The sequence below is a fragment of the Parasteatoda tepidariorum genome, chromosome 8 (assembly GCF_982258835.1).
Source record: "Parasteatoda tepidariorum strain Cologne lab strain chromosome 8, Ptep-v5.0, whole genome shotgun sequence".
Taxonomy (NCBI): Eukaryota; Metazoa; Arthropoda; class Arachnida; order Araneae; family Theridiidae; genus Parasteatoda; species Parasteatoda tepidariorum.
In genome coordinates, this window is record NC_141762.1 from 47,943,876 (window position 1) to 47,966,504 (window position 22,629).

Here is a 22,629-nt window from a genome sequence, read left to right on the forward strand (position 1 = left end):
GTAGATCGAATGGGAAAGAATTTTAAAAAAGTAATTGAGTAGCTCGAAAACAAAATCTGATAAATTTGATTTTTTAAATAAAATCAGTTGTATGCAGCAAGCATTTGATAAAAATTTGTATAAAAGATACATTTTTGCTTTTTTTCATACGAGTTAGTATGTTTAAAATACGATGCCACTACGCTTCGATTACACTGTTTGCAGCTTTTGCATCAAAGATTAATGAGCTATTAAATAATATGATAATGAATACTGAAAAAGTTAATAGTGAATTAATGAATGTTAAGATCATTAATATTGAGGTGTTTGAACATTGAAGTATCGATATGTGATATATCTGAATAAAGTTAAATCATTAACTACAGTACGTTACGTTAAAGATATAAATAAAAGGTAAGTATTAAAAATTTATGCTTAAATAAAGCATGTAAAGTTTTTAAACTGAAAAATTGAATTCGTTAATTGACAACAAAATAAAGGTAAATATTAAAATTAAAAGGTAGTATTAAAAGGTAAATTAAAGTAAGTATTAAAAATTTACAAATAAAGCATGAACAGTTTTTAAACTGAAAAATTGAATTCATTAATTAATAAAAAAAATCAAATCAGATGAAAAATATTTGAATTTTCATTTTAAAAAAGTATATTCCATGATAATTTTGATCGAATAAAAGGTAAACCGCTGAAAAAATCCATTAAGAAGTATTCAAAGAAAAGTAGCTTTATCATCACAATAATATTTTTAAGTAATAATATATTATATATTAATAAAATTTAGATACGAATTTATAAGCTTTCAAAGACAAATCACAAAAACATTTTATTTTTAACTTCAACTGAAATTGATTAGTTTTAGAATACTCTTTATAACGATATGAATTTTTTAAAAAAAGTCTAAAGAAGATATTAAAACAATTGAGAGATAGTCAGAGAGATTCAGTGCTTTATAAAATAAAATATCCAAGCATCTTAATTGAAAAAAAATTTATAGAATTATAATAGGTATAATTTGGTCCAAATTTTAAATATATCTTTTTATTGTAAATTTTTCTCTATTTACGTCATACGATATTTTTCCGCTTATTTTATCTCTATTTGTTTCATACGATTGGATATCTATGATTTAATTGTTTGCACTACTTAACAGTTTTCCATTTTCTTTTAAATTACAGCTGTAGCATAAGACTACTTTTTCGAAATAAAAAAATGGATTCATAAATAAGTGAAGTTTTAAATTATAATAACAAAATAATTTGATAAAATAAAATGAATCGAATTATTCCACTGTTTCTGTATCCTATTGGAAAGGATAAAATAAGCTTTAAATGGAAAACTTCCAATAAATTATTAATGAACTTAAAAGCTAAATAAACTATTTTTGAGAGCAATTCAAACATTCCAAAAAGGACTTAACTATTTAATACTATTCAATCGTCTATAATTGGAAAATTCATATACAATGTTAAAACTAAGAGCAATAAAGTGAAATCAAAATATTCAAGCTTCAAGAGCAATTGAAATACATAAAAAATAACTTATAACTATTTAATAAATTAAAACGTTTATAATTGGAAAATTCATACACAATGTTAGCAATAACAGCGATAAAATGAAATCGAAAATATTTTTATTACGTATAAATTTTGAGAATAACAGTGTTCTCCCTAAGCGTTTTTAGGCCCCTTGCCTGTTCCTTTGATCCCTATAAATGCTCCCTCTCTGTCCTTTTTGTAAAAATAAGCAGCAATCCCTTAAAAACACCGCCTTTTTATTCATATTCCATTTTTAAGAGAAATTAAATAACTGCTAAAATAATAATTGCATGCAAAAATTATCGGTATTTATAGGTTTAATCCTGATTACTATTATAAATATTTACTTTGTTGGGATTATTCTCAACTGGTTGAATTTCTATAAGTTTCTCTTTTTTCTCAAGAGGGTATATTAAAAAAATTTTAAGTGATTTTAAATTTTAAAATTATTTTTTAAATAAATATCTTTTTTTAAATAAATGCACTTTTAAATGTTTGGTCTCTTATAATTTTCAGAATAAATTATAGAAAAAATCTTTTAAGCTGTTTATGAAAAATTTTTTTTTGCTATTTTTGAAAAAACAATGCATGCATAGAGATTGTCTTCTTTATTTAGATAATGAGTGAAAATTACTTTTTAAAATATACACACAAGACAGTAACTTAAAAATTGTTGAGGATCAAATTCAGTTATTACATGAAATTACGCATTTTGATAAATTCTTGCAGTGTTAAGGGAGGGAGTGCCCTTTCAAAACTCAAGAAGCCCTTTTTCTGTTCTTTTACTATGCTCTCTTTTATTCCTAGGGAGAACTCTGAGAATAATAACAAATAAAATCAAAATAAAATTTAAGATTAACAGCTATACTTCTTATTGTTTTTAACTATCAAAATAAGACATAATTTATAATTAATTTTAAAATTGTAAAAATGTTAAGAAAGAAAAGTCAAAGAAAAGCGATTACATTTGGGAAAAATCGAAATAAAAATATAAATAAAACATAACGTGCGATTAACCACAAAAAATCACCTTGTCACATGATTTCACTGTCAAAACTAAAGAAATGATTGAAAAATATTGATCAAACGTTTCCTATCTATGCGAAACGGTAGATTAGTCGTTCATTTTACATCATTTCAACTACTAATAATTCATTTTAAACATTTAATAACTTTCATTTATCAAATGAGATATCAAATAATTACTTCCTATTTAAATCATTTTCACGTTCAGAGTTCTAGATACGGGAGTAAAACTGTATTTCCTACAAGAGCGGTTCTCAATTTTTCTTTCCAGCTGGGGACAAATTTTCACGCCGCACTGAAACTCTATCTTAATGATTCAAAGGTCTAATCTTAAATATGGTAATTAATTTATAATCTGAGTAAATAAATTTCACAAAACGTTATATATTTATAATTTTATTTCTCAAAAACTATTCAAGTGATTTCGTTTAAATTTGGATTTTGTCATTTAAAATTACCTTCTTTAAGGTGATATAAAATTTTGCATACATAACACTGCAAAGTTTTTCGACTATTATTAAATAAATTAATAAAAAAGTAACAAATAATTATTAAAAATTATTTTCACGGGAAATATCTTTGAGTAAACGAATTTTAGAATCGTGTACAAAATTATTTCATTGTTCTTAAAAAGTTTTCGAATTAAGGCGAAATGCGCAAAAAATGAAATTAAGGGGTTCAAACTAAACTATTGGGTCCGAAACTTCCAGACCATAATTTTATTTAAGAGAAAATACTGTTTTTGTGTCTGATTTCGTACCTTAAAATATAGTCTGCACTAATTAATTAGCATATTAGAGGGCCGGTCATTAACATTTGAGTTTTAGTACTCGAAAATCTGATCAATAAATCAAAAAATATTCAGGGTATTCTGGTTTTTATTTTGCTCACTGTACAGAGTACAACATAGAGAAAGGTAAGTTTTAGAGTTGAAAAGTTAGATTCTAATTAAGAGAGCAATTTAGAAAGACTAATAAGCAACTTGAAAATTTGTTTTCAAATAATGCATTTCATAATCAGTTCTTACACAATTTTACATTTTTTATACAGTAATAAGCGATTTTCGTACAAGCTGATTTATTTTCAAGGAGGTCTAGACTCATCATTAATTTTCAAAAGTGCAATTCAAAAAATACACGCAACTTTTCGATATGCTTTTACTTTTTTTAATAAATAATGAGTAAATTAATCATAGGACTTATTTTCGAGTTAAATGTCGCAAGTGTATGAATAAGTTTTCTTTCTTTTCGTTTTTAATGGAGCTGGATATTTCCTAAATCTAAACATTTACACAGATGTCAAATCTAATTATATAAACATTTTCAATACATTAAAAATTATTCAAAAGAACAATTCATCATAGAAAAAAAAGTTTAAGCCACCGTCTTAGACATAGCAACACAATGTCAGATAAAAATTTTAAAACCCACAATCAGATATTGTGTATGTGTATCATAATCAGTTAACCATTTCATTATGGGTGCTTATATCAAATTTGAGCAAAAATGTGTAAAACTAGCTCCGAAACAACCATAATACAATATGAAAACCCTTTTTTCATTATTGATTATAGTGACATGCTCACAAATATTTTCAGCAAAGCTCAATTATGAATACATGGCCGTAAGACATGCTAAGTAATGCATACATGGGATTTACAAATTCGCCTGTATTTGTTTTGAAACTATTTTGACACATTTTTCTCATTTTCGAGAAACCTTTTAAGTGTTTTTAAAATACTTTTAGAATAACCAATTAGAAACACCATTAAATTTCACCCGGTAATAAAGCTGGCCAACCAATCCAATAACTCAACTGTATCACATGACTTGGTTCTTTTTCACACCTTTCTCTAAGGTTTGAAATACTTAAAATACTTTTATTTCTCATCACAAATATAAACAATTTTCGACACATTTTTAATGTTTTTAATGAGATTCAATTCATTAAAATATAAATATTAGCTACTTTTAGCAACCAGCTTGGTGACGTACTACATATAAACTTATTGATAACCAAGGCACAGCACAACTGTATTTAAATATTTTAATTCCTCAACCCCTCCTCCAATCCTAACACACCTTACTTAGTTTTAAAAAACAATATATTTACCAAATTTTTACACCGTCTAACTGTTGCCAGTGCGGAAGTACTTTGATTTCAATTTTGAATATTTTCAAACAATGCCCGAGATCAAGTTTTTAAGTATGGGATTTTAGTAGTAATTTAAAATCTGTCCAACCATTAAGGTATTCTATCTGACTAGTTTCGGCAACTTTTTTTTAAATATTAATAAGTTATAAGAAACTATTTTAATTGTTTTATCATGTGTATAAACTTATAAAACTAGCAAAAAAATATTATTGTTATTTTTTAAACGGCCATTTATAGGTAAAAACAAGGCTTTTTTTGTGTATAAGCCCTAAAGACAGTAAAAAGATTTCTATCGTCTAAAACCATAAGTCCTTTGAGGATTTTATTTAGAAGGCTATAAACTAGGAACAATTACCTTAAAAGCAAGTGTATAATATCCTACTACTATAGGTAATAAATATTTAAAACTTTCCGTACTTTTCTTTGCCAAAAATATGCACAAAAAAGGAAATTCTACTTTTTTCTCTTAGTATGTAGTTCAAAACATGCGAGCTATAATCATAAATACTCATGTAGACAATTATTTAAAAACAACACGAGATATCGTGTTTAATGTAGTGGGGGAAAATGATTTTGAGATAAAAGCATCTAAAGACTTAAAATCATTAGTCTATCCAATGTTATCATCTTGCACAAAAACTGCTATAACTTAGTAAATAATTGTAGTAATAACAAAAGTAAAACATTTTTTGAAAGCTAGCTAAGAGTATAGGAATACTAAATTTATAATAAATTCGTTTTCGAAAATGTTGCCTTCAAATCATGTTTCTGCATTAAATCACATAAAACTCCGTCAAAATGAGTTCAACACATTTCAGTAGGTAGCAGAAGTGTTATAGGAATAAGTAAGTAATAAAAAAGAAATAAAATAATAAATATTGCGTAAGTAGATTAATAAAGTTTGGATTAAATATGAATTAATATGGTTCTGAAAACGTTATACAATGAAACTTTTTTATTTTCAATTCTAGTCACACCGACGAAACATTTATTTCATTAAATAAAATAATAATTCTATCAGTTATTCATTTATGCAGCAAATTTAGGTACATTTTCAAGGCTATTCTCTTTCATCAAGAAGATTATTTAGAAAAGAAAAAAAACACTATATTATTCAACACAAAATTACTAAATGTCTACCTTATATAATTCAATTATGAATCCATCATTAAATCATTAGTGTAAAATATTTAGTTACAATATCAAGGATATTTTTTTTCTTTTATTGAATTTTCTCCATTTTTTTATTTAATTACAATTTTCATATTCTTGAAATTTATGAAATATAAATAACGTTATTTTTTTGATGCCCGTCACTCTATTTAAACGATTAAATTGAACCATTAATTAAATTCATTTATGAAACCATCATTAAACCATTAGTGTAAATTATTTAGTTACAATATCAAGGATATTATTTTTCTTTTATTGAATTTTCTCTTATTTTTTTACTTAATTACAATTTTCATATTCTTGAAATTTATGAAATATAAATAACGTTATTTTTTGATGCCCGTCACTCTATTTAAACGATTAAGTTGAACCATTAATTAAATTCATTTATGAAACCATCATTAAACCATTAGTGTAAATTATTTAGTTACAATATCAAGGATATTATTTTCTTTTATTGAATTTTCTCTTATTTTTTTATTTAATTACAATTTTCATATTCTTGAAATTTATGAAATATAAATTATCTTATTTTTTGTTGCCCGTACTCTATTTAAACGATTAAGTTGAACCATTAATTAAATTCATTTATGACGCCATCATTGAAGCATTACTTTAAAAATTTAGTTACGATATCAAGGATATTTTTTTCTTTCAATAATTTTTCTCTTATTTCTTTATTTAATTAAAATTTTCATATTCTTAAAACTTATAGAAAATAAATAATAATATTATTTCTTGATGCCCGTTACTTTATTTAAACGATTATGTTGAACCATTAAATTTGTTTATGAATCCATCATTAAATCATTACTGTAAAAAGTTTAGTTACAATATCAAATCAAGGATATCTTTTTCTTTTAATGATTCTTCTCTTAATTTTTTATTTAATTAAAAATTTCATATTCTTAAAACTTATAGAAAATAGAAAATTAATAATAATGTTATTTCTTGATACCCGTTACTTTATTTAAACGATTATGTTGAACCATTAAATTCGTTTATGAATCATAAAATCATTACTTTAAAAATTTTAGTTACAATATCAAGGATATCTTTTTCTTCTAATGATTCTTCTTTTATTTTTTTTTTTATTTAAATTAAATTATCATATTCTTAAAATTTATAATTCTAATTCATTGAGATTCATTGATAATAAATTATATTCTTAAAAATAATAATTGTTTTTCTTGATGCCTTAAGGAATTAATTATTTAATACTTTTTTGTCTTAAAAGATTTTAACAAAAAAAAAAAAAAAAAAAAAAATTAGACATTTTTATTCATAATTAGATTTGAGATGCATTCGGCATCTTATAGACTAATATTACTTTAATTAAAGTCTAAAAAATTATCCGTAATGAAATTTGAAATATTTCTTTATAAAATTATATATTAGTTATACAGAAGCAATTTTTTAATTCAAAAGAATGGATACATAGTAAGCAGATGTTAGTAAATTCCCTGCAAAGAATGAATAAGTCCTTTTCAAAGGCGACTAAAAGTGACCCAAATAACAGTGAGGAACTAAAAGATAACGCTTCCAAAAAATAAAAAAAATTTAATATCCATTTGGAATAATGAAAGTGGCAATCTTATTTGAATAATAATAAGCTTCCGCCTTTGATATTTAGAATTTTCCTTTAAACAAGACTTAATTAACCAGAAATCTCCTTAAGGCTGAAAGTGATTCAAGACTGGTTTCAACCTATTGATTAAGTTTTGCAACTTTTAAGTATGGTTGTCAAATAGAAGATAAGTTTACTTGTGAATATAACTTGGATTTACTTAAACAAGCACTTATTTTTAATTACTAAACCAAACGGAAGTAAATTTAAGCTACAATTTCAATCTATTTGAATATTGCAGTTTTCTCATAGAGGGCTTTATTTACGTAGATTTTGAAACATTTAACGAAAGAAAAGTTGTTTGATTAAGTGCAGTTTCAGTTTCGTAACCTGTCACCTTTTGCTGAATGTCATAACAATAAATTCTTTCATTTTAGACAATGAACGATCTAAACAACGTAATAAAAATATAAGTGAAAAAAAGAACAGTTCGTATTTAGTTAATTATAAACCACAAAAGGAAAATAGTAAGAATTTGGAGGTTAATTTATTTTAATGTGTTACGGGCAGTTCATCCTTTCTTTATTTTTAAACAAAAATAAGAAATTGAAAAATTTTTAATAATGCTAAGCCTTACAAAAGAAAAAAAAAGTTTAATAGTAAACTTTTGCTAATACGCTTTGGGTAATTTTTCGCCTCTATGTTTTTAAACAACAATGAGCCTGGAAAAAAAGTAAAATAAATCTTACTTTTAAATAATGATAAGCCACACAAAAGAAAAAAATTTGAATGAAAATTTGATGGTACATATCTGATTAGGAGGCAAGTTTTTTCTTTCTTATTTTAATCGCAACTATTTTTTAAAAAATTCATACCAAGTAGTATAGATTAGATAACGCTAATACTTTTAGCTAAAGAAAGTATTTAATAAGTTTTCTGAAACGCTCCATGCGTTTGTTCACTTCAAAACATACTCTACATAAACGTTGAATATATTTTACACGATGATTCGGTTTTCGACATTATTTTTTATGATCCAAAACACAACTTATGATCACTAAAGTGCAAAATAATATATTTTTATTACCTTTAAAAATAATTTTGAAAATTCAAAAAGGACCGAAAATGTTTTATGATTACTAAAGAGCAAAATAATTTATTTCTATTACATTTAATGGCGACTTAGAAAATTAAAAAAAAAAATATGCTTTAAATAGGCATTTAGATACAAGCCTCCTTTAAAAAAACCTACATAGTGCAAAATAATCTATTTTTATTACATTAATAGGTGATTTTGAAAATTCAAAAAAGCCCGGAAACGCTTAAATTAGGAATCCAGAACTTTTCTTTTCCAATTAGAATAATTGCCATTAGGTACAGAAGTTTCGTGATATTTTTATGCAAATTGATATTGATATTTTTTGTAAACATGCTCCTGAAAGGCAAAAAAACATTGAATTTTTTTTAAACTAATATATTATCATTTAATTAAAATTATTTCTAAAAAATATTTCTGAATGATATGCTATATTCTATATGTAGGAACTAAAATTATTTCTAAAAAATATTTGTGAATGACATGTTAGATTCTGTATGTAGGATACGCTAATTTAAGCGTCACAGCGACACGAACATTTTTATAAGTCTTGGCTGCATACGATCGAGAAATTTCATTTTGTAACTTTTAATAAAACGTTTCAATTCATTTTTAAAACATAGATTTAAAAAAAAACACTCGAAATAATGCAAAATCATTTAATAACATGTTATATTTCCCAAATTACGAAAAAACATGATTTAAACATGTTGTAGAGAGATTAAAAACACGCCAATACCCCACAGCCTGTACTGCCGTGCAATTGAAATGTCAACTTAAATGCTTCACTATAGATTTTGGAGAAAAAAAATTGATTACTACTTTCTTTCCATTGCTTATGCTACGAACGGTAAAACAGAATTTCAAAAAACTGAAAAAACAAAATTTTTTTTTGAAAAAAAATTTTTTTTTTTTGATCTGTAGCTAATCATTTAAAAATTATTACTATAGATAAAATCTAAATTTTGAGTTTTTTGTTGCTATATTCATATCAGCTATAGTATATATCTGTGTCTAAAACATGTATTGTGCTGTGTGTGTGTGGATTATTATAAGTGCATAACAAGAAAAAACGGTCTAAGAGTTGAAGCTGCACATGATTTCATGACTTCATTTTGAAATCAATCAAATTTTCTATTCAATTTCCTTTCCAAAATTAATTTGAATTCTTAAACTTTTTTTTAAATACTAAACAAAGGCAGATGCATTTAAAACGATTACATATGATGAACTTGAATCGATTGAAGAAAAGAAAAATTCTTTTTCAAAATATACCGTGACAAAAACTCAGCCGGTTGAAAGCAGATTTTTCAGGAAACTCAGTGAGGAAAGGCTATAGAAAAATCGCGTGATTAAGATTAAATTTTTTTATGAGTAACAACATCTTATCTTGTCAAACGAGAGGAGGGTGCCGATTATCATTTGAGCTAAGCGCTTAGTTAAACTGTGAATCACTTTTTAGATTAAAAATCATCTCATTTGACAAAAAATCTTTTGTTTAAAGCAGGTAGAAATAATTCTATTTCATTAACATTTAATTTTATATAAACGTGATTAGCTTAGTTTTTACCAACTTTTATTTTTCCGTATAAAAGTTGGTGAATATCAAAACCTCTAACTAATTTTGCTGACAAAGAAGACATAGCCATCGTGACGCTCTAAAAAGCTATTTACATCTCTTTTTTTACTTTACTTATGCTTTTAAAAATGACTACTTTAAAGTAGTAAATATTTATATAGTCTTCCGAAAATAAACAAAAAATTAAATAAAAACTAATTGTAACTATATATATATATATATATATATATATATATATATATATATATATATATATATATATATATATATATATATATATATATATATATATATATAGTTACAATTAGTATTTATTTTTAAACTGAACAGAAAAAACGGTTCAACGTTAAATCGTAATACCGTTACTCAGTATCATAATATTGAGCTGATTTGCTGAGACCTTAATAAAATGTTAGATTGAAACGTGTTTCCATTTAAGTTGAACGATAGCATTGTGCTTAATCAAGATATTACTGGATTATTTTGCACAATAATATGGTCCAATTTTGTGAAATAATTTCAAAGTGGAAAATTTGAACGGTATCATTTAATACGTTCCAACATTTCTAAAAATGTTTAAAGTTATTTCTTGAGGGATTTAAAGCGAGTTTTGAAGGAAAAAAATTCGATTTTTGAAGATCATGTCTTTAGGGAAATCTTTTATTCTGTTTTGTATAAAGTTAAATTGCGTTTTAGATTTCTACATTATGGGGGAAACAACACAACAAAAACAGATGAAAAATAAAATAATAATATCGTATATTTTAAAGTTTGGTTCTTATAAGATTTATTTAAATTTTCAAAAATAAAAATAAAAGTTGGTAATCTAAACACTTTTCACAGTAATATCCAGCATAATTTACACGAACGTACCGGAAATTTTGTCACTATCGAAGAAAATTTTACTCATTATTAAAAAAAAGTGACTTAGAGGGGGCGAAATCTCATAATCTACCTCACCGTCAATTTTAGAAAATTTGTATAAAAGAATAGTAACTAGTTCTATATCTTCAAAAAAAAGTTTTATAAAAATTTTAACGCAATGATTCTCGAACAAATTTTATTAAAAAAATTATCCAAATTAGGCGGCAATGGAAAAAATTTAAACTAGTTATAGGAGTAAATTAATTGCGCAGAAAAAGTTATTTAATAGAAATTTTTAGTTCGTAGAAAGTTTTTCATTTTATTTAAGTCTGGTAATATCATAGTGCTAACATAATGAAATAAATATAATTACAATAACTGCTTGTTTTTTAAAATTTTTGTTTGTTTTCGTTATGAAATCGCTAAGTCCGATTTTCCCTCGAGTTTTATGAATTTATGCTTCATACTGATTTACCAATTTCAAAGTGTGCCAGCTGTTTTGAAGATTTTGCACTAGTTTAAGTAGAATATTTTCTATTATCAGAAATACTTCATCAAACTATCATCGCGCACTCTAAAATAAATCAGTTTAACATTGAACCATAATATTGGTATCGCGAACCCATTATACGGCACAAGTTTGCTTCAACCATAATATGGTGTAAACAAATTTAAGAGACAGGATAATATGGTACAAATTAACACCATGTTAAGGTTGTACCAGATTTTAACAATAGCATAATTTTACTGTTTAAACTGTTCTGCTTTAACACATTCAAATTATTTTAACATTGTAATATGATATGGTTCACGATAATATGGTTCAATTTAGTACCATATAAAGGTTACAAACAATGGTTTAATGTGAAAAAAAAACTTCTGCCAGTGTTGTTTAACGATTGTTTTTATATGTAGTATGACGATTGGTAAGAAAATATGGATCAATTTGTCATCATATTATAAGGTAGCATCAGATTAAACGATATATAGTTACTAGATACTGTTAGAATTTTCATTCTGAAATTACGGTAAAATCACGGTTTGGAAACCGTTTTCAACTGATACAGTTAAAAAAAAACTGAAAACAAGATTATACGGTTTTGTAACCATTTACAACTAGCATAGTCTCCTAAACCGTAAAAATGAAATTTAAAAGGACATAGGTATGGGTGCAGCGCCATTTGCGCGTGAATGATAGTTTCGTATTCTAATAGTCTAGGATCCCCAATTGATAAGTGCAGGACACAATAAACCTTTAGTGTATTTAAGAAATGGACGAAATATTGTGGTATAAAAGCTGGGATTCAAATCCTTAGTCAGCAGGTCATGAGATTGATCGATTAGCCCTCTCAGCTATAGTATGTACCCAGCTGCAGGGAACAAAATGGCATCATAAAGTGAGCCAAATTGGTGTAGATAGATTGTTAAACAGTATTAGGTAAAAACAATCAATTAAAGTCTTTTCTCACACTTAACTGTCTAAATATCATCTTTTTTACTGTTAGTTGGCTGCTTTGGTTGAATATGGTACAGTAACAATTACATATAAATTGCTATTTAGCCATTTTTATCGAGAAATTTCTAACAGTGTATGAAGCTTAACAGCATATTTTCTTACGCGAACTTCGCAAGTATCCAAATAATAATAATTTTTTGATGCATACAAGGGCATATACAAGTATCATTACTGTTAAAAGTCATAAAAAATTACTTTTACCCTGCTAAATCAGTTTAGAATCTATATCAAGTATTACATAAAAGTAATTCAGTTTTAAGATAAAGATAAATCCAACATATTTACTTTAAAGAAATTTATTGGTTTTAGGAAGCATGTAGTAGTAGTAGTAGATGTAACGTACTTCCGATTTGAGTATAAACAAATTGTTGTCTTTTGAAAGCCATTCAATAAGATGGGATAGAATTTTTTTTTTATCAACAGAGCCACTTTAAAAATTACGCAATTATTGTTTCCTTTTCTTTCTGACGCAGAGAAAGCTCTATGTTTTCGAGATAAAAAAGAGCAAGTACATGCCCTCAAGAGATATCAGTCTAGATTTAGATATTTCATCAGAAAACACAATTAAAGCTAAATAAAGAGCGTTAAATATTAAAAATAATTTTTATTGTTACTTTTAACACCAGCTGCCTTTAGAAAGTATCCACGGATATTGCTATATACTTAATTAAACTATTTCATTTTGAAACGTGAACTGAGAAATAAAATATGGTCTAATCTACCAGAATAGGACAAAATTTACAATGTGGCTGGTTCTATAGGAACACCAAAAAGCTGGGTAATATTTACCGAAGCTCTTTGGTAATGATTTTGGTGAAATTAACTAAAATATGGTTTTATAATATGCAATAAAATTTGGTAAATATGGTAAAATTTGGTAATTTTATCATGATACTTTAGAACATGTCATAAAAGCCATTTATTCGGTTAAATTTTCTTTCCAGTTTGAACTAAATATGTGGCATTAAGAATAATAATTTTGAAAAACAGTATTTCCTGTAAACCGTTAACACATGAACAGAAAAATTACCAAGTGAATGGTTTAAATACCGTATATTTAAGTTTTATTCACCAGAAATTTCATTACCATACAGAAAGGTAATTTTATCAGAATTTTTTCTTTGTGAACCTTTAAAAGCTTTAAATCCGAACCAGATCGATTAGAAAATTTATACGTGAGCTAGGACTAATGTTCACAAACGTATAAAATTAAAATTTGTTAAGAGAAAGGATTATTGAGATCAATTATTTACATGCATAATGATGTATGTTTCACACTAAATAATTTTCACATTTATTTCTGAATTAAACGAATTTTAGCTTACTCATTGCGTTAGAAGCAATGGATCCTTTAGAATGAACCAGAAGACCTCTTTCAGCTAATGGGCTCAAGCCCGGGATTGGATTCGTGCTTTCGGACTGAGCCCGTTTCATCTCGATTATATTTGAATTGTTTAATGTCTAATGTTAGATCGCTAATGTAGGAAAGTCGGAGGGATTTCAATCGCTTAATCACTAATGTTAGAAAAACTTAAGTCTAAAATCTCGAAAAAAATCTCATATAGATAATTTATATGAAGATTTTTAAAAAAATCGACCATTCTAGCACAAAACCATGTTATATGCATAAGAAGTATGTATTCAAGTTTTGTTACTGACATTAACGACCTGGGGCTAATAGTCTAAACAATATTTGTAGCAATTTCGAACACTTTGTGCAAATTTTCCTTTTTCACTAAGTAACTTATTTCAGGCAATTCATTCTACGACGAAAGCAAAGCATACTGATTTGTTGCTTTTTTACGAATTTTAATAAAAGTAAATCAGATTTTGAGCTCAGATTACGAATATTTTGAGAAAGGCGTATTTCATTCAATTATAATTTAAGAAACACTAATTTTGAATTAAAATTGAGAACTTTAATTCCAATAAAGCAATTTTTGAGAAAAGAAACTGCAACATTCTAACATTTTCTATTTTATATATTTTAAAGACTTTTTTTTTTTTTTAATTCTAACAATCAGCTTTATTTTATGTAATTAGTTTCGTTCAAATTCCACACTAATGTTTTACCGAATAAACTTTCTTTTAATTACAGCATTATTTTAATAACGAAACGAAAATAAAATTAATTTTCAATATAAAATAAAATTTTTATTTTAAAATGAAATAACAAATTTTATTTCATACTGAAAAATACAATACTCTATTGTTTTTGAAAACATGTAATTAAAATAGAAAAAATTTAAGTTATAAACTGTTAAAATTAAAATATTAAAATTTCCGAAAAAAAAACATGGAATGTAAAATAAATATTTATTTTTTTTATTTATTTCCAAATGCTGTACTGTTTCTTTTACTAAAAATTTCAAAAATCTTTCTTTAAAAATTAATTTTTAATATTGTACGAAATTTTACAATGTAACAAACATTCCCAAAATAAAAAACAGTTTGAAAATTATTTAAATTCGAACTTTTGAAAAGTTATGAAAATTTGGTTTTTATAAAAATTAATTTGTTAAAACATTACATGACAAAATTGCGTATTAAAGAAATAAAATAGGACTAGGGAAGTTAAAATATAAGACTATTTCAATAGTTATTAAAACAAATTTTGATTCATTAGGTAATTGTTATTAAACTTATTTTAAATGCAATAGTATTATAATATATTTCATAAAGAAAATGAATAGCTGTAATATATTTACAAAAATTCTAAAAAGATATTTTCTGGTGAATATATGCATAAACCCTCTGTCCAACGAATCAAAAACCAGAAGCTTAACTGAATGAATACAGGCATTATAAGCAAAAAATCATATTTATTAAATAAACAAATGTCTTTATTATGTAAGGTTTTTTAATAACTTTTTAAAACTTGGTGTACAGATTTAGAAAGATTGTTACAAAACAGATCCGTGAGAAACAGCCTGGTGCTGCATTCTCCATTTTAAAAATAAAGCAAGTGATAACAAAATGATATGCCTAATCTAATCAGCTTTACAGTTCTAAAATATTGTATGACAATTCATTCTCTAATAATATCACCATAAATTTTCAAATGCCTTGTTGTCGTCGCATTTTACCTTTTAGATAAATTTAGTTCCTGGTGGCAACAAATCAAGTCACGTAAAAAACGCAGTAGAAACATAGTGAATCTAAAAATGCAGAAATATAATAAATCTAAAAAAAGTGGTAACAAAGAATTTAAAAATGTAGGAACATAATGAATCTGAAGAAATAGAAACAATGAATAAAAAAAAAGGTAGTAACATGAAGAAAAAAACCTAGAAACATAATGAATATAAAGTAGGAACATAATGAGTCTAAAAATGTAGAAGCGAAATGAATCTTATGAAGTACAAACATAGTGATTCTAAAAATGTTGTAACATAATAAGGCTAAAAGTAACATAAAGAATCTAAAAATGTAGAAACATAACTGAAAATACAAAACTGAAAAGTAAATATAACCAAATAAATGGTTTTTATACCACGCTGTAAGGTATCATGATAAAATTACCAAATTTTATCACACATTATAAAAGCATATTTTATTGCAAAATCATTACCAAGGTGCTTGGATAAAAACTACAGTCCTTGGCGTCCTCTCCTGAGAACATGGTAAATTATAACATATTCTGGTAGTTTTGACCATATCTTTTTTCTCAGTGTGGAATTACTATATAGACAAATTTGAGTGATACTTGAATAATATTTAAAAGTTATAATTACGATTGGTTGTAATAATCTGTTTTAAACGATATTACTTGAGTAAGTAAAATATATAATCAGTTTTTATTTCTGAAACTTAATTGTTTCCAATAACTAACTTTGAATTATTTTCACTTATTTATTAATCGAATGGAGCGAAATCTAAACATAGTATAAAAAGTAATAAATTTATCAGCAGAAAATATTATAGAAAGTAGTTTTTTTAATAGTATATTACTGCTATACATCAATTCAAGAAGAAAATAAAGATTTTGATGATATTGAGGAAACAAACAGTTAAAATGCAATACAAAACAAATGTTTAAAATACATAATTTGTTTTTGTTTCTTTATTTATGTTTCGATACTTGTCAAAAAATTATAAATATTGTAATAAATAGGAAGCAGCATAGAAAAAATTTCAGTTTTCATTAATTTATTATTGTGATGATTCTTTAACTTCAAACGATAATTCTAGAATAAAAAAATTTGCTATTGCTGCCAATTACATGCTGAAATATACAAATAGAATTTGACTTCATTTTCGAACCTTAATTACTTCCAACAATTAACCTTGAATTATTTTCTACTATTTAGCAATCGAAATACAAACAATGTAAACATCAATAGATCAACCCCAAAACTAAAAATTTTTTAAAGAAAAACTCATGAACTATTGTTTTGAAGAATTATAACAATAACAAATTAAGGAAAACTGAATTTATTTTATGCTGTTTTCAGTTAGATTTATTGAGGTTCATCAGGAAAAAAGATTAAGTTTTATTAATATGATATTTTATAAATTAAATAAAATTTTTGAAGATATTTTTTAATTACAATGCATAGAAATAAATGGGGGGGGGGGAATTCCATGCCAGAACCAGTTAGTTTCCTACGTTTTTATAATAAAATGATATATAACAGTATCAGCTTCAAAAATTTAGCATCCATTCTTGACTCTTACTAAATGAAGTTGGAGGTTTAAAAACAACATTTTTTAAACAATTTTGGTTTAAAAAGTCTACATAAATACATACATGTTTAAGTAATCGCGTGCAAGTACACATGAACTCAAATATTATCTTTTTTTAGAAACATAATTCGAGCAACAAATAAGCTACTGATAATTTTCCTTTTAAAACTATGCAACTTTTTTAAGTCGAAGATAATTTCCTCTAATTCAAAACAATACGTAAGAGGAAAAATTATCATCGCTAAAAATTGCTACAATCGCTAAAACTCTGTCATACAGTTAACTTTAAAAGAGGTTTGGATAAATTAATGTGCTATCGCTACGGCCAATGAAATATAGAAATCACTGTTTAGCCTTTAAAGCAAGGACATTTTGCACAAACAATCTTTATATTTGTTTTAATTGGTTACATCTAACAGCCAATGAATATGTACTTTAACTATTACTATATAATACATCCTATGAAAATAAATAAATGTACACATAACGTAATAAAATAGTAGTTTTGTATTCTAACACGTTTAAAAGAAGGCAGTAATATATTATATAAAAGGATTTAAATATAATTTTTAAATAAGCCTTTAAAATTTTTTTTTTAACTTTCTGAGCATTTCTCGATATTAAAAAAAATTCTTAAAATACAAAAGATTTTAGAGTAACAGTTAAAACTCTGTCTAGTTATTCAGGTAACAAAAATGTGTTTATCTTCACTATAATTTTTTCAACTATAATACAATCAAATGAAAAATATTTGAAATCATTAGTTTTAAAATAAATTCATGTGCAGAAAATGTTAACAACACATTTTTATGATTTATACAGAATTAACACAAAATTTATTAAACTTAATTATCAAAAGAGTAAATAAGATTTAAAATACCGGACAACAAAAAACCATCTCATAAATTTTACAAAACAAAACTACTTTTGTTGTTCGAAATAATATTATCTCTAAAACATAAATGTCCTGTTTTTCGAAACCAGTTAAATACCAATAAAGGAATTGCGTGCTTCCTCATCGACAAAGAATGTCTTTCGCAGAAAAATCTGAGCAGAACAGAAAAAAAAAAAATCATAATTATTTGTCTGATACAGTTAACAGTTAAGCTGAATTCCTTTTATTTCGGAGAAAAACCGTGAGTCATTAATCACCAGGGTAAGAACGATTCCTTTGGAAAGGGGGTTTTCCCCATACCTGCAACCCAGCTGAGTTTTTGCGGATTGCGTCATCCAAATGGGGGTGGAGGACTGACTGAGTGATCTGTCACAACACGGCCTAGATGCCCATTCCGATCGATCGAATCCAGATTTCCTGGCAACATGGATTTTAGCCAAGGTTGATGGGAGTGTGAGGAATTTCAAGGTCAAACGATACTGGCAATTAGGTATATTTACTAGAATTCTAATCACATGTACTCCAGATATTTAACCAGAATTATGCCAATAAAATTATAAATGAGAAACAAAAACAATTAATTGTTTTGAGGTAACTGACCCTTAGTCAACAACAAAAACCTACATACGTTTAATTAAAGTTTAAACTTTATTATCTCAAAAATGTCTTTGTTACAATTATTTATCCGATTTCTTGGGAAGTAATGTTAATATATAGAATTACACATATTTTGCAAGATTGTTTTTATCATCGAACTCATGTAAAATAATTTAACCGTGTATCACTTATTTTATTTTACAAAATTGCTTCACGCTAATTTAGGAGAAATAGCATTTAATAATTATTTTTCAATTGATTACACATTCTATAAAAATAATTAACACATGAATTTAGAACTCCAGCAAGGTTGGATTTCCTTTAATTGGCGCCTTGTTCAAAGAATTTTTTTCATGTATATAACTGAAGATTTAACACAGTATTTTATTATTTTTAAGGCTTGTTTTAACATTTTTATCTCAATTAAGATAACGAATGACTTCATGGTATTAAAATATATAGGCGAGGTTAGTTAAAGCTTATTTTTTTCCTTTTTGATTTATTGAACCAAATAAAGCTATTTTTGCATCTAAGCAACACATATCTTTACAAATATTATAGGAGAGTAATTGTCTGTAAATTTTATGATGATTAATTATTATATTCGTAAGACTACATTATCTTATATATTATTATTATATAAGTAGTTAATAATCTATGACTAAGACTTCCGATTAAAAAATAAGAGACTATATCCCTTTTAAAAAAAAAAATCTAAATTAAATACATGATACCATTAACTTCATTAGATTAGAAGTTTTTATTTATGTAAAAAAAATTATCAGAAATATTACTCAGAAATATTATTAAATAATGTGTTCAGTATATCTATAATATTAAATAATTAGTGTAAATATTAAATAACGTGTACAACAATTAGCATACATAATAAATAAATAATATAAGTTTATTTTAAAGTATTGAAAATGAAAATTAGTCCTTTTTGTTTTTGTCAAAAATCATAAACAAATGCGGATAATTTGTCTAATATCAAGACGTCTAACAAAAATAATTAAAAATTATCGAATTTCTTCAATGATAATTAAGAACGTAATGAATTTGTTAAAGATACTTTTTCAACATAACAACATAAAGTTTAATCCGTTAAATAAAAAATAAAACTTGGAAAAAAGACCGATGTACTAAGATACATCTAGTATTTTACGAATATTAATGTACTATGAGAAAAGAATACCTGTAGCTAAGTGCTTAAAGGTATTTTTGTAATTTTTTATTTTTACCTATGAATTAAAACTCACATTTACTTTAAAAGACCTATTTGAATTTTAAAGAAAAATGTTATTTATAATCGGAAACTAATCTAATTATTGAAAATTATATGCTTTCATTTTTAAAAAACACCTTTTATGCATTCAAAATTGAGTATGATATTATCAAAAATTAAAAATTTATTAATCGATGTCTACAGTTTGTGAATTTTACTGTTACGCATAACCAATGATGTAAACAATACGAAAAACATTTAAAGTGTTATGTTTATAAGCAGTTATTTGAACATTCATGTTCAACGTTCGTAAACAGTACTATTTTATAAAAATGTGATATTTAATGAAAGCGTTTAAAATAATATATATTTTTATAACTATGATTATTATATATTACATATACATTAATTTAAACAATACCTAATGAAAAAACTAGGTAAAGTAAGTATTCGACGACGAATCGCAAAATATTCTATAAATATATCTATAATTATTCAAAAACTACAGTTTTTGTAAATATATAAGAAATCAGCATCATGAGAAGCATGTTATTTAAGACAAGACTGTGTAGAGGTTTTGCTCATTCCGTCGGCAATCCCACCGGGGATGAAATGTAGCGGTACCCACCGCGCATTAGGCATCTAACACCACGGTCACTAGTGGCAGGGTGTTCGGCCTTGAAGAGCCTATCTAATAGTCTCAGCCAGTTCACGTTTGCATTTCTTCCTCTTACCTACCTGCGCAGTAGAGCGTTTTTACGCAAATCGCAAACTGCACATATGTAAATAAAAGATACAAAATTTTATTTAAAAACAAACACTTACCAATAGGCTCTCGCCATTCGGGTCCCATCTTAAAGGCAGACATTTTGCGTTCTAAATTAATAAGTTCTACATCTAAAGCACTTTTAGGAATGTAAGAATGTCAAGAAAAAAATACGTTTTCACAAATCTTTGTTATCCTGGGTAGTAAACATGAGTGCCGCAGCGGCGGACACCTCTTTTCATTCTGCGTAGGAACATTCAAGGAATATACACTGCACTACACGGCGCTCCGTTCTCTCGACGTTTGTAATCGTCTGCAGCCAAGCGATTTTTTTTTACCTCCGTTGTACACGAAAACGTCTCACGTGTTGAGTCGGCTACTTCCTAAGCACAAAACAGGGTTGCAAACAGAAACATTTTGGCATCAATAGATTGCGCCTGTTGGCGATAATTTCTAGGAATCTCAACACGGTTTTTATTATTAAAGAGGATAAAGAATGATTAAGAGAGAAGGGGATGTTTGAGGGAGTGGTTGTTGGAAAAACTCCTCATTTATACTTATCATCATTTTTTTACTTTTCGAAACTATCCTTTCGTAGATAGAAATTATTTTCGAAAATGAAGTATCGAAATATGATAGAATTTTTAAGAAGTAATTTAATGACATTTATAAAGTAATTATAAAACGGAAGATGCTTGTATATAATTAATAAATGTTATGCATAAAATACATAATTATTCCAAGATGTTTATACAACTAACAATATCTTGAATTTTAAGGAAACAACGTCATAGACATTTCTAAAGAGTAAAAATAAATATATCAATATTTTATAGATAATACTATTATTTTAGAATAGGTAATTCTATTACTTTGTCATTTTAGGATCAGATAAAAATTTATACTTCCGCTCTTAGCTATTAAGTACTTCTTCATTTTAACATTAAAGCAAATGTATTTTAATATACTATATGTACTACTCGAGCTAATGTACTACTTGATCTTACATTTTTACACTCAGCTTACCTTTTTCTTTTCATCATACTCTTAACCTTATATTGTAACACTTCTTTGAAACAACATTAAAAACTTATGGTCAATTTAAACGTAACTATATATTTCAGCACTCACTTAAATACTTTTACATTTTTATACTTAGGTAACTATTTTTTTCTTCTTCATTTTAACATTCAGCTACAAAATATTGAATTATATTCTTAAACGTAAATTTAAGCACTCTTTCAAGTTTTCTTTCATTAATAAAAGACTTAAAATAAGCTATCAGTAAAAAAAATTTGCGATCAATAGTAAGATTGACAACATTCGAAGAACAACTAAACAAAATAACTCCCCACTATTCCATGCAAAAAATGGAACTTAAAAATAAAAACAAAAGTTTTATTTAAAACTTATTTTCTTAAGGACTTATAGGTGTCTTATTACAATTGAATCATTTATTATTTTTTTAAACATGTTAATTCGCAATTTTTCAGCAGTAATTATATCTATTTACGGAAAGTATTATCTTTTATGTTTGACCTATAATTTTTAATACACTCTATATTTTGCATAGGTATCTAACTGGAAATTAATGGAAAATGCACAAAAATATCAGAGAGCACATTTTTATTACATATTACACAACAGATATTTTGGTTTGTGTTTTTAATTTTTCTCAAATATTTACTGCCCGTTTATGAAACCCTTTTGATTATGAAAATGGAATTTCGCATGTTTTAATGATCATAAATAGTATATGAAATGATTTTGTCCGATTGCAGCAATATACCATATAAATAAGTTGAGGACATAATTGCATATTCGAACCATACATCTTCATGCAAAAAAAATGAGTAAATAGGAGAAAAAACATTTTGCACTTAATGAATAATAGATGATGCAAATGATTTTTCTTGAAAAATAAGTTACAAATTGAAATTTTGCACAAAAGAA

General features: G+C 25.8%; 1 protein-coding gene across 9 annotated transcripts in view; it reads right to left on the minus strand.

Moving 5' to 3' along the window:
- Positions 1–22,629, minus strand: part of HDAC4 (histone deacetylase 4) — a 193,706-nt gene that overhangs the window by 80,493 nt on the left and 90,584 nt on the right. For 3 of the 9 annotated variants that reach the window (XM_087150221.1, XM_087150215.1, XM_087150214.1), the window contains exon 1: positions 20,736–21,072. The exons of 5 other annotated variants lie outside the window; for them this stretch is intronic. In XM_087150221.1, the coding sequence (XP_087006347.1) occupies positions 20,736–20,778 (43 nt within the window). In that variant the 5' untranslated portion in view covers positions 20,779–21,072. Of the gene's footprint in view, positions 1–20,735; positions 21,073–22,629 lie in introns of those variants that run through there. One more of the 9 variants, XM_087150220.1, reaches the window with a different exon arrangement.